General features: G+C 23.2%; 1 protein-coding gene across 1 annotated transcript; it reads left to right on the top strand.

Moving 5' to 3' along the window:
* Positions 1 to 569: 569 nt before the first annotated feature.
* Positions 570 to 13608, top strand: LOC112601153. Its single transcript, XM_025348606.1, has 8 exons — positions 570 to 595; positions 708 to 805; positions 3535 to 3612; positions 9546 to 9663; positions 10963 to 11117; positions 12095 to 12235; positions 12344 to 12556; positions 13543 to 13608. The coding sequence occupies exons 2-8, from the start codon at positions 758 to 760 to the stop codon at positions 13606 to 13608; spliced, it is 819 nt and encodes a 272-aa protein (XP_025204391.1). The 5' UTR covers positions 570 to 595; positions 708 to 757.
* Positions 13609 to 14078: the final 470 nt, after the last annotated feature.

Genomic DNA, 14078 nt, shown 5'->3' with positions numbered 1-14078 from the left:
CGGAGTACATATTATCGTATTGTGTACGAGGGGGTTCGCGTGATCAACTGCATTACGGACGCGTGTTCTTTTTCGCATGTTGTCAACATAAACAATACACTGTTTATACCATGCACATTACACTTACATATATATATACGCCGCATGCACCCAATCTCGTTTCAGTCACATAATAGTAACAACGGCGTATACGTTCTTTTTGTCGGTCGGTTAGGTTTGTGTGAGTCTGTGTGCCTGTATATTTTAAACGTGTGTGAGTTTGTGTATGACACTCGGTTTTCGTTTTGTTTTGTTTTAGTTAATTTATCGTTTCCCTCAAAATTGTCCGATGTGATACGTTTATATACCTTTGCGAATACCTGTTTGTATACATCACTCGATCTCCACGACGAACTGTGTTGCGTTATTTATACCGCATTATATACTTTTGAATGAAAACAATAATAAATATGAAAGTTTGATTTCATCCTTTCGTAATCATATACCTACCTACATAGAATAGATACCGAAAAAACGATACTATAAATTTCAATATGGTAAAAAAAAAAGACGCACGTAGATGGCAAAATAATACGTTTTACAGCACACGCACCGTGTTAGTTAAATTATATGCATTTATATTTAAACTGTTAAGTGTCAAGTATTTTTTTATCTCATAACGATTGTCTAGTTCTATTGTTCTAATCATATTATTGTACATTTCGCAGACATAACATTGAATAATTACGGCTACCGTCCGGTAACTGTGTTTGCAGATATGATAAAATGTTGTGAACAAATCGATAAGACCGATATTGATTGCGACGTACGTATAAAAATATTTAATTATAGAACACAGTATCGCACACACACAAACCTATAATCGTAGCCAACATAAATTTAAGGGGTGGGAAGATTTTATATAGTGGTTATATGAACAAAAATGAAATTACTAGCTAATAAAATACTATATGGCTATTATACTAAAAAAATAAATTCGATGATGAGGGTGTGAACCCGGAAAACCAACCCCCTGAATATACAATCCAATATCCATGTACACACATATATAGTGTATAATAGTGATTATAAATATACTGTTCTGTTAATCCATACAGTTAACACTAACAACCGCATATTACTCATATTACTATACATTACCAACATTATATTACGACTTTGTTGTTTATATTGATACTATATATATACGAACCTACGCATAATTGCATGATTATTGATCTACCGATAAAAGTACTCTTAAAAACAACACGTCAGTCTTGAGTATTATAATTTTAAATCAATTTAAATGGCCTATAGTTTTTTTTTTAATTTATATTTTATTCGAAGCGTACTAAGTTTTGACCACTCAATTAAAATATAATATATATTATAATTAAACATTTAAGTTAACCTATTTAACAAAATTATTAGTCAACTATTCTTTAGGATCATCAACATTATTATTTTTTTTTAAACTTCAAAATGTCTATAATTATTTTATTAATAATTTAAATATTTTACGACTTCCTGGAAATCTCTTTTAGAGACTTAAAAAAGATGCCTTTAATAAAGTCAATAATCAGTATAGTGTATATATAGTACCTATACACTTCAATATATAATGAGTAATATGTGTAACTTCTTATAATCATTCTACCTTATAGCAATTTTTTTCACTCTAACTCACATAATATATTTATTTTTTTTAGTTAAGAAATAAATTATACTTATATAATTGATATACTGTATACAACTATATCAATAAATAATACAAGATATGAGTGGTCTACTATCTATAAAAATATATGCATAATAACTAATAAGTGTGAGCTATTAGTTATTAATTTGGGGTTCGGAAGTTGATGCATTTTACATTTTTTTTTTTTTTTTTTGGAATTTTTTAGACGATGCTCTCCTGGCCACAAATCTGTTTCATAAGTATATGAATCTGAATAACTAATTTTTATTTTGCATTTTTTTTGCATTTTTTGGTGTTTATTACTTTTTAAGTCATTTTTTGACATTTTTAGGTAATTTCCCACATTTTTAGTCATTTTTACTGATTTTACACTAGTATATTTCGAAAATTTTAAATGGTGAAGAAGCTTCATGTGAGTGTTTTCCAGATGATTTCAATGCTAATGATTTGGTCCATTTCAGACTTGCCCCAATCACTTCAGTATACGTGGAGAGAAGTTTTTCCAAGTATAAATATTTATTAACAGATAATCATCGTTCATTTATTTTCGATAACATAAAATACGCTCTAATTATATAATGCAATGATTTTGATTTTTTAATAATTTGTAAGCTTTGATAAATTTATAAAACAAATATTTTTAGTTTTTTTATTTTCCTATTTTAAGGATATTTTTGTCATTTTTATATCATATTTTAAATTTTATAGTAAAATATTTATTTTTTTAATGTGTTTTTATTAATATAAAACTAATATCTGTAATTTTTAGGTCATTTTTTGCCATTTTTATGTCATATTTGCATTTTTTTAGGTCATTTTTTATTGTTTTTAGGGTCATCAACTTCCGAACCCTAGTTATTATGCATATATTTTTATAGATAATAGGCCACTCATATCCTGTATTATTTATTGATATAATTGTATACAGTATATCAATTATATAAGTATAATTTATTCCTTACCTAAAAAAAAAAAGATACGTACATTGTAAACTATAATATACTTTACTTAAATTCTAAAATTTTAAAATATATTATGATATATTTTTATTTTAAAAATTATCGATCATAATATATTTAGCAACTATTTCACTTTGATTTGATTGTTAGAAGTATATAAATTATAAAATATATGTTGAATGTCTTATACTAGTTTTAATAAATTATTATAAGTAAATGACTAACGGACAACAGTACTAAGACATAACTGTATTAGAAAACCATTAAAAAAAGTAATTACTACAATAGTTATACAGTAAAAAGTAGTTATAGAATAAAAAATCTTTTTTCAATATTTAGCAACATTTATAACGATATAATAGTGGTTATAGATCAAGAATATTTAAAAAAATAAATATTTTGTTTGAATTAGTTTTAAAACAATAATTTGAATTTAATTACCTACAAATATATTAATAATTATAATTAGTACATATAGAACCAAAATAATTAATCATTCATAATAATTATGTTAAAAATTCAAATTATATAAATGATGGTTATTGATTTATATGGTAAAAAATATTTATAAACATTTTTCTTAATATTACTGAACATTTAAAATACTGTCATTTGATAAAAATTGTAATCATAACTAATTGTACTTTATTTTTAAGAAAGCTAATAACTATCGTTTTAGCTATAACAAATAAAGTAAAAAATATGCATATTGTATAAAAATTATATATTAATACAAAATAGTTATTAATAGGTATAATAAAAATAATTTTACTTATTTGTTAATTATTATGTTTTATAAGTTAAATATTTATTTTTTAATCTATGTATTACCTATAGGTTATATTTGGGTATTTGGGTATTACAGCAATTTGCTAAAATGTTATAACGTTATTTCAGCATTTTCAACTGATTGGAAGCAGTTTAGATTTGGCAGCACGAGATTCTAAAATTATAACACTTCATTACCTAAATATTGTAAGTTTTTTTAAATATGATGAATACATATAACTACTTATATATTTTTTATATATATTATTAAATGGTATCGTTAATAATTATTCAAAACTACTAGTTAAATTTAATTTTTTATAGTTCTTGCACTAGGCTATTCAATACATTTTATGTGCCGTTCCAACGTATACAAATTTTAACAAGTATAATATAGATAAGTTTTTTTGTAATAATATATAGTCTCTTTTAATGTATATCTATTAACAATATTGTAAGCATTTTATAATTATTATTTTATGTTATGTTATCTTTAACTTTTTACCTATTCACATAAATGTATATTGTACTACTATAAGATGTATGTCTGATACTTTGTAATTTGATTTTCAATATGATCAATTGTTTTCAAAATATTTTATTATTTTCAAAATAAATAAATATTATACTGTAACGTTATCGGGGAACCTTGTTTCAATATTATAGATTTTCAGAGATGGTATACTACTTCTTATGAATAAGTTTTCCGTATCTGGGGGTTTGAACACTTCAGTGTATGCAATTTTATAACAAGGAACGTATAGCTTATAAATCTATGGTAATTATTATGTTTAAAATAGTACCTACTTTATTGTCATGGGCGATAACTGTTAATAATAGTATATTGAGTTCGCTCTTGTCGATAGTTATAGTGTCGAATTGTTGGCGCTTGCCAAGGGTCATTTTAATATATTAAATAAAAATTCAGACGTATCGAAAAATGTTTAGTGCGTATATTTTATAATACTTTAATATATATTCATATAGTACGTAACAAATATTACAATACAATCTATAAAAATAGTATATATAAATATACGCAGTAAGTAAACTTTAGCTAGAAAATATAATAGATAAATATATATTATATCACGTTAAATATATTATTTTGCATAAAAATTATTATATAGTAAAATATACTATGTATAATGTATATACCATCGTATAATGTTTAATCCAATTAAAAATTAAAAATCTAAAGTATATGCAATTTTCATCAATGTTACTCGTGTAACGTGGAGGGAAATGTATTTATTGCGTCACATCTTTAATAATATTATTATTTATTTTACAGATTGTGTATAGTAAATTTACTTATAGGTATAATAGAAAATCGTTTCTAAACAAATGTAGCTGGCATCTAAATCAATTATAGTCTAATACAGCATCTATTTGTGTTTTTAAGAACAAATAACAATATAGATACTACAGCATTGAACGATAAAATCGACACACAACTATTACATAATTTATTATTTTTATTCCTTAAAATGGTATATGTTTGCGTATTTAATATAATAGTCAATAGGTATAATATTAGGTATATCAATTAGATTCGTAAACGATTTCTTTTCGCCATTATTTTTATGATTTTTTTTCTTCAACATGTGCAAACATTTTTAAAATGCACGCAGTTTACCTAAAACATTAATATTTATTGCGTATACAAAACTCAATTTACTCTGGTCCACCAGTATATACGGCCCTGTCCATTTCGTCTTTAACACGACGTGAAAACTGGAAAACGGCTAGAGTTCATTGGGCGTGACCTTTCGTCATCCAATGAAACCGCAGCAACCGGTTGTATTGTTTCCTCGGGTGCATTTTATATGCGTTATGATGGTAATGATAATAACGACTGCAGCGGTGATGATGATGTTGATGACGATGACGATGATAATAACAATATCGACGTCGAGACAACACAACCTAACCCGGTTATGTAGTAATTGACGTGAAGCAATTATTTGACGGCCGCCATGTTAATAATTTATATATTGAATAGGAAAAATAATAAGAAAAAATGTGTAGGTAATAATGAAAGAACCGGACGTACTGCTTTATGTATATTATATAGATATAAACATATACACGTGAATGTATACATACATACGCACATACATATATACATAGGTACATACATACATACACATACTTACAGTCAATCGATGTGGGAAAAATAACTAACTTCTGCTGCCACCGCAATCGTGCATACTTATATGTATGATATTGTATTTAATAGCGACTTCGTATATTACAAGTTTCAAACGGAAATCCAAAATTAATTCATCGTAATTTTCGTATGTAAAACAATAACGAGATTTTGCCTTAAAGTAAAAATAAAACTTATACATATACCTATACTATCACGAATTCCGATGGTGAGAAAATGTTTTCATCCGTTAACAAATAAATAATATATATATATATATATATGTAATTTAGGTATAATATTACGATGCTCGTGTACCGTTTTTTGTTTTTGTTTTTATACGACAGATGACATTATTCTGTAAAATAATAATAATATATTCACATGATTGTTCGCATTATATTATTATAATTTAACCCGACGTATAAAATATTTTTGATTAAAACCGCGTGTTTTTGAGAAGGAACGATTTTTAACAATAGAATAAATTCTCTCCGAATAGTAAAATATCCTGCCAGAAATAAAATAAAAAACCACTGCAATTAAATAACTATACAAGAATTCTATTACTTGATATTATTTTGGTATTCATTTGTCGTAAATATGTGTGTAATAATGTGCTTATATACCTTTAGATCTAATTTTTATAGTGTCAAGACGTACACCGGCAACCGAAAACATTTTAAGTCATAATTTAAATAATAATACTATTTATATACAATCTTATTGTTATAATTTATTAAAATAATATTATCATATTGAGATGTTTTTATTATTTTATTTTTCATATAATTCGAATTAAAAATACACTTAAAATAGTATCAAATAGGTACGATATATAGGCAGTCAAGAACGTGTAATAAAAAAACCTGAAACTCAGGAAAAGTTTACAACTAGTTTGTTTCTCTTTAAACCATCTACAATATTCAGCAGAAATATTATCCATATGAGTATATGATCCATTGACTATATATTATTACATTTGATCTTTTAGATACTTAACGGAACGATGAATATACCGCTATTGTCGGTATTGATTTTAAAATGGTGTTTTATCTTATTTCCTTGTCAATCGTTGCATGTTTTAGAAAAAAAAAAAAATTCTTTAATCTTTCGCTTTAGGGAATAGCTTTTGCGGTATCTAGTTGGTAATTCAAAATCAGTAAGGTAAAAATGTTTAATATTTTTTTTTAAATAATCAGGAAAAAATAATAAACAGCGGAAAAACGAAAATATTTTGTATTTTGGTTATAATTCATACATAGGAACTATTTTTACTAAATATTTTTTTTATTTGTATTTTCTACACACGATATAATTTTTAACATTCATTAACACATATATTTTCTTTTTCATTTTTTTTCATTAAATTTATATTAATAACATTTTTGTTTCTTTTTGTTAAATCTTTGTTAGTTTCTCTTATAAATTACAATAGTTAAAAATATAGCTATACATTGTCTCAAAGTATTTTAAATTTAAATATTGAAATTTTCGCATAATATTTAAACGTTAAATAATAGTTTTTCTTTAAAGGAAGTTAATAGAAATAATATTGATGTCATATAAAAATAATCAATAATATAATATATTTAATGTATAATATGCTGTTGGAAAAAATTAGTTCAATTTACCTATCTTATAGTACTTTAAAAAAAAAATTAGTTATAATACAAATGAATAATTACCTACTTATAAACTTATAAATGAAGATGTAGGCTCGATATACTTACTATATAGCAATCATTTATATTACAAAGCAACTTTCTGAATATTTTTTATCCTATCGCAATTTACAATATTCCTTAAAAAAAATTATCCATTTTATCTATTTTTGTATCCATAATGAAATTAGATCATAATAATCACAAAGTATTTATAGCTACATCTATAGACTATAAAGTGTAAGATAATTATAATATGTATCTCGTTCCTATTTAAGTTTTTACTTATTCTATATTGAATGGATTAAAATTAATTTTTTAGCATTTCGTGTTTTAGCTCAATATTATTAACAATTTTAATTCGTATTATGTATAATATACATTGTATATAGCCATATAAATATTTTTAGCTACAAAAATAAATTTACTTAATTATTGCTAAAAAATTGTTAGGTATATTCATTATATTAATTTATTGTTTATATAAGTATGATATATATTAATCATTAATAGTTATTATTTTGTTCAATTAAATTTCCATTTGAACGTTTTAAATTTATATATATATAATATATGTTAAATTATTTATTATTGCATAATATATCTTATGATGCATACGAAATAAAGATATGAACATATAATTAAATGTAGTATACCACTCAGATATAATAGAAATAAAAATATATATATATTGTGATATAAAAATCATGTTTGTTTATTTTTATTATTTTTCCAATAATAATATTATATATTGTTAAATTGAGTACATATTTTTAGTTTAACATATTTCATTGCATTAATATTATATTTATATTGTATTATTACATGATACATCATAGTATATTTTTAATTGGTATAGTATACAAAAAAACTGCTACATTTTTAATTTTTTTAAATAAAAAAAACTTTGTTTTAATAAGTTAAAAGAAACTGCGAATTGCTACAATGTAATTTATCATTTATACATAACACTATGCATATAATTATAGATAAAACTAAATATTATACTGTTTATTTTATTTGATATTTGCATTAGTAGTCAAGTTGAAATTGTAAAACGTATAGTTATAAAATAAAAATGTTTAAATTAGACTTATCTAATATCTCCCCCAGTAATTTTGTATGTGTACCTACTACCTAGGTATATTTATGACACACTCCAATGGTTAATGCCTTATTTTTATTGTAGTTTATAACGTTACCATTGGCAACTAGTAAAAAAAACCTCCCGGGAATTTCCCTTCATATTACTGCTGTAAAATGTAAATACCAACTTAGTATAAGTATGTAGCCTCGCAATTAGATAAATTATACATATTATACACACACATGATATTATATTTAAACTTTTTAAAAATTAAATCTTAATTATTAATTACAATTGTATTGATTTGTTAATTTATATCACTATACTAGTAGTGAGTGGTCAAAATTTGATCCATGACTGTACTCAATGCGGCCCGTAGACCATAATTATACACTAATAACTAATAAGTGATTTTTCCAAGAACCGAATTGTATGCTAGAAATATTACATTTTGGAATGTATTAATTACCTAATTATTTTACGAATAATTTACATAATTAAATTTATACCCTTCAGCAATACTCAAATATTAGTTATAATTAGTTGTAGGTACCTAAGCTTTAACTATTAATAACTAATACTAATTGTTTGAACAATTAAAGATAAAAATACAATAAGAAACAATTTGTAATTCTATTGATTTTAACCATTTTATTATTTTATTAGCGTGTTAACATATACAAGGAAAATTCGATTTAATCATTGAATAATTATAGGTATTTCTATAGTAGTCACGAATCTAATTTGGTGTATATTTTATATTGTTAATGATCATATTAAACATGATTCACACTTTACCGTTTAGTTCGTTTATCAACCAAAATCGTATATACATAATATAGAGCATAAATATATGATATATGCTAATAAACTAAGTAAATTTTACATTTCTACCAAACAAACTTTTATCAACTACATAAACTGATTATGAAGTATATCATGCATAATATTTTTATATTTCCTACCTATCTTTCTACAGGATTTCATAAATTATTTGAATATTAATACAATTATTTTATTCTGTAACAAAATATTAATCTAGTGTTTAATGAGATAATACACCACTACGATTCATGGTACCTATACTTATATTGATAATATTATATAATAGTTAAAAAATAATAATAACAACTTATCGTATATTAATAGTATTTTATTAATTGATGCAAAAATCTTATACATTATGTCTAACGAAACATATTTTTTTTCTTTAATAATTATATCCATTTTTTGGTAGTATTCATATAATCGTCGTGGCGAATGTGATGTTCGTGTCAATATAATATACAACAGAAATGAACACGTCGAATCTACAGTCATTCAAAAGATTTATTTTGATACAACAGTAACACAAGGTATTTTCTAGTTGACTACGGAGTAACTCAAATGTATACATATAAATATATAAATATATATAAACATCATACTCCAAAAAATGTTATGATAAGCAAATTAACTACAGGTATAGTGTTCATTGTTATTAATTTATTTCAACCAAAAATAATCACGTTTTTACACTACGTCACTTACGTCTTATATATCAAAAAATTTAATTTAGTTTAAAGTAGATACTTAATTTGAATATTCATCAACCAATTATTGTATATTATTTTTGAATACCTATAATAATCGCACTGTGTATGGCATATATAAAATATTTTCCAAAACGTACCTACAACACAAAAACGTATATTTAAAATTATGTAATAAAGTTTTTTTTGTAAATGACAAAAACATTTTAATGAAAATTAGTTGTTGGATTAAGTAATAAAGTTTAGATAATAATAACACAAAAACGCATAAATATTAAATATACATATATTTTTTAAACATTATTATATGTGCCTACTGCCAACAAATTACTAATTCATATCCATGTAAACTATAACGTGTGGCGTTTTAGTTTTTTAAATATAAACATCTACCTGGTCTAAACCGTGTAGTGCTTGTGACAGGGGTTTTAATTTAAGCAGGAATACATTTTTCCCCTCTAGCTAATTCAACTTTTTTTGAAATTAAACTATAAAATATATTTCAGCTATATAATTATTGTTATATACGGTTATTTTGTAAATTGTAATACGCAGGTGATTGACGTCTTGAAATACATACCGTATCCAATTTAATCGACAAATATCAATAATAATAATAAGGTTAGACTGATTACAGTAATACTATAGTAAAATCTATAGATGTACCTATAGAATTAAGTTTACAAACGTTGAGTCTGAAATTTTCCCCGATCGTATAATAATAATTACATTTGTCACTTTGTTATTGTGATCACGCGATCTGTTGAATTTCATTATAAACTATCCAATTGAGTTAAATAATCTAGCTGATTGACTTCACTGATAAGTATATATATTTATCTAATATATAATATGATTTTTTTTAAATATGGAAAATTAAAATTATATAATATTGTTATAAACACACTAAACCATAACATACAGATATAATAGGTAATTTATTTTTTCCAGTACTTAATAATAAAAGAAAAAAAAATAACAAATTTACTTACAACTATAAACTGTACTTAGCACAGTTTCACTTTATATTTTTATAATGTATTAGTTTAATATATTATTTATATATTATCGATGAAATTGTAGTATGAACTAATATTTTTAATATTATATCAAATCGTTTAGGCATAAAATGTGAATTCCCTGACGAGGATCGTTTAGATTATTGTAATCCTGTAAATTGTCATATGAAATATTCTGGATATCGAGGATTTTTTAGTACATCAAGACAAAAGTGTGTAAAAATTCCGACATGTCAATCGAAAAATAATAAGGATCAAGTAAATAAATTGTTTATTTATTAATTTATTAATAAGTTACTTATTTTTCATTTTATAAGATTTTATTGTTTTAATTTATATTATTCTTATATTAAATGGAATATACCTATGTATATATATATATATATATATATATCACATAATAGGAATGCCTTTAGCTGTAATCGATATTTTTTCATTTTTTTGATTATGTGTAGGTATTATGTAATTTTGTTTTTACAGCTAATTTTATATTCGCATAATATAGTTATAACTTATAATCTTATGGACTTTAAGCATTTACATGGTTTTTTTTATTTTGGCAAAGGTTAGTTGAATAAATAGCCTACACAGTGAAAAGCATTTCTTTTATCAACATAAAGAATGAGTAAGTTTAAAATATGTTGTACCTACGTGTTTATTTTCTCTACGCTTGATTTAAGGATTTTACTTAATAGTGCTTATTTTAGTTATTACGCATCATTATCAAACTTTTTAGTGTTTTCTTTAATTATTCTTCAAAAAAAAATAAATAAATAAATAATAATTTAGTTTTTATTAAAATGTATAATTAAAAATAAAATGCCTATATTTTACTGACTGCAGTCACCGATGAAATTATATCATGATAATATGATAATACAATCTCCATTTATACTGACTAACGATTTTATTTTTTTAAAGGATTGGGTAACAATTATGACATTAATATAGAATTAATATGTAATTATATAAAAAAAAAGAAAAAAATTTCATACTAATAAATATAAAATGTAATTTTAAATTATTTGGTTGAAAATATTTTTTCTCAACTTTTATAATACACATTTGTTAATTTTTTAGTGCATTTTTTAGTCCTATATAAATTCTTAAACTTATATAAATATATTTAATTACGTAAATACTTTTCTAATTTCAAGTAATTGAGTAAAAATATATTTTATTTAATTAATTTTAAAAATAATGAATATATAAGCTAATTTAAAAAGCATTTATAGGCCTATATTTGGCTCAACAACCAATGTGCAGATCTAAATCATATCATTACACAAAAAGATATTCAAGAAGTATTATCTAGGATAGAAAACAATAAAAGTGACGAACAATTCCGAACATTTGACGAAATTCATTCTATCCAAGTATGAATTACTTAAAATATATAATAATTTAAAAAGTATTTTTGTTTACAAAACTAATTTAAATACTTAAAATTCAATAAACCTAAATATTTTCTAATAATTTTTTAGATAATCCGTTGTCACAATGGATATCTAAACAGCATTACCGATTTATGTGAATGTGATTTTGGATGGGAAAGTGAAAATAATATTAATTGGAATAATTTTATACCGTCTACTATACCAATACAAATGTGTACGATTCGTAAGCAAATTTCAAAAAACTACATTCAGAGCTTAAAATTTGCTTTAATACCAAAAAACTGTACATTCATAGAACTTGTATCCTTTAATATATAATTTATTATTCATGTATTTAAGTTTTAAATAACATTCGTTTAATCACGTGATGAATTCATAATTGAGTCATATACTTTGTGTATATTTATCAAATACTTAAAATGACATTGAAATGACTAATTTTTATTATCTGTACTTTAATATTTACCTATTTCGTATTAATAATAATAATTTAACTAAATATAACTCGCAAATTACATAATATCAATAACATTTTTTTTTTTTTTTTTAAACTTTTCCTTGGTACATTTTATTATTACGCGTATTTAATTCATGGACTTTCATAATGTATACTTTATAATTTTATCAAATATTTTATTAATTAACAGTCTTTGATTATTATATTTTCCTTTTAACCTTGAGGTAAATTAAAAATAAATACAAGATAAAGGAATTAAAAGTACTATTAAAATAGGTTCCAAAATATTGAAAAGAAATTTTAAATTATTAATCATAAAAAGGTACATAATTTGATTATAATGACAGATCTTAAATTATTATTATTATTATTTTTAATTTTTTTTCAATAAAAATAACTTCTCATAATTATAAAAATTTCAAAAAGTTATCAATAGTATAGTTGACTTAAAGTGTATTTCATAAGTAGAGACATTACTTATATATATATATAACTATCAATAAAATCAAAAAAATAGTTATATAGATACACAAATTAAGTGCTTAACGATTATTGAAAATATGTGTAATGACCCTACACGTCACTATATCAACAAGTAATTTTTTTAATCACATAAATATAAAAATTTCTAAGAGTAAATTTCTTGGGTACAACACGATTGCGTACATTCGTTATCGGTGATACCTTTTTAAGCTACATGATTGCGTATATATGATTTTACCTGATTTTTATCTACATAATCGTGTACGAAGTTTTAAGCGTTATTAATAATTTCTTTTACCACTTTCACCTTTATTATTGAAAAATAATTTCCGAAATTTAATATCAGATTTGTTCATTGCTAATAAGTTGTGTTATAATAATATTTATACAACTTATTATTAACTGTTCGTAGCCAAACGAAATCAAAGTTTGAATATTTATTAATATTGTTACTTTTTCACTAAACATTTTTATTTTTATTATTTAAATAGAAAATTTTGTTAATCGCACTTAATTAATGTATTATTATAATTTTTATTAAAAATTTCTGTAAAAATTCTCAGTGTTACTATTATTTGAAAAACCTGAACCAATTTAAAAAATAAAAAATAATACTATTACGAAATGAATATTGCAGACGCGGTTTATTATATTTTTTACTTTGATCCAATAAATATTTTTAAAAACACCGCCAATAATAGGTTAGCTCGTAATAATACCTTGAAATTGAGTCTAACAATGAATACAAACGTTTTTGATCACGAAATAATAATAATAATAATAAATGTAACATATCCCTTGAAAGAGCGACTTCAACTGCGATATACCCATACATAATGTGAAGAACAACTCTTCAAAAATCTGACAGCCTGCCATTAGAGT

Source organism: Melanaphis sacchari, unplaced genomic scaffold (assembly GCF_002803265.2).
Source record: "Melanaphis sacchari strain LSU unplaced genomic scaffold, SCAv2.0 Contig75_pilon_pilon, whole genome shotgun sequence".
Classification (NCBI taxonomy): Eukaryota; Metazoa; Arthropoda; class Insecta; order Hemiptera; family Aphididae; genus Melanaphis; species Melanaphis sacchari.
Note: the sequence above shows the minus strand (reverse complement) of the source record. Positions and strands in the feature narration are given on the sequence as shown.

Coding starts and splice junctions, on each gene's coding strand:
- LOC112601153 (XM_025348606.1), top strand. CDS start 758: ATGATAAAATGTTGTGAACAAATCGATAAGACCGATATTGATTGCGAC. Junction 9,664..10,962: donor TGATACAACAGTAACACAAG/GTATTTTCTAGT, acceptor CAAATCGTTTAG/GCATAAAATGTGAATTCCCT. Junction 12,557..13,542: donor ACTGTACATTCATAGAACTT/GTATCCTTTAAT, acceptor ATTTAATATCAG/ATTTGTTCATTGCTAATAAG.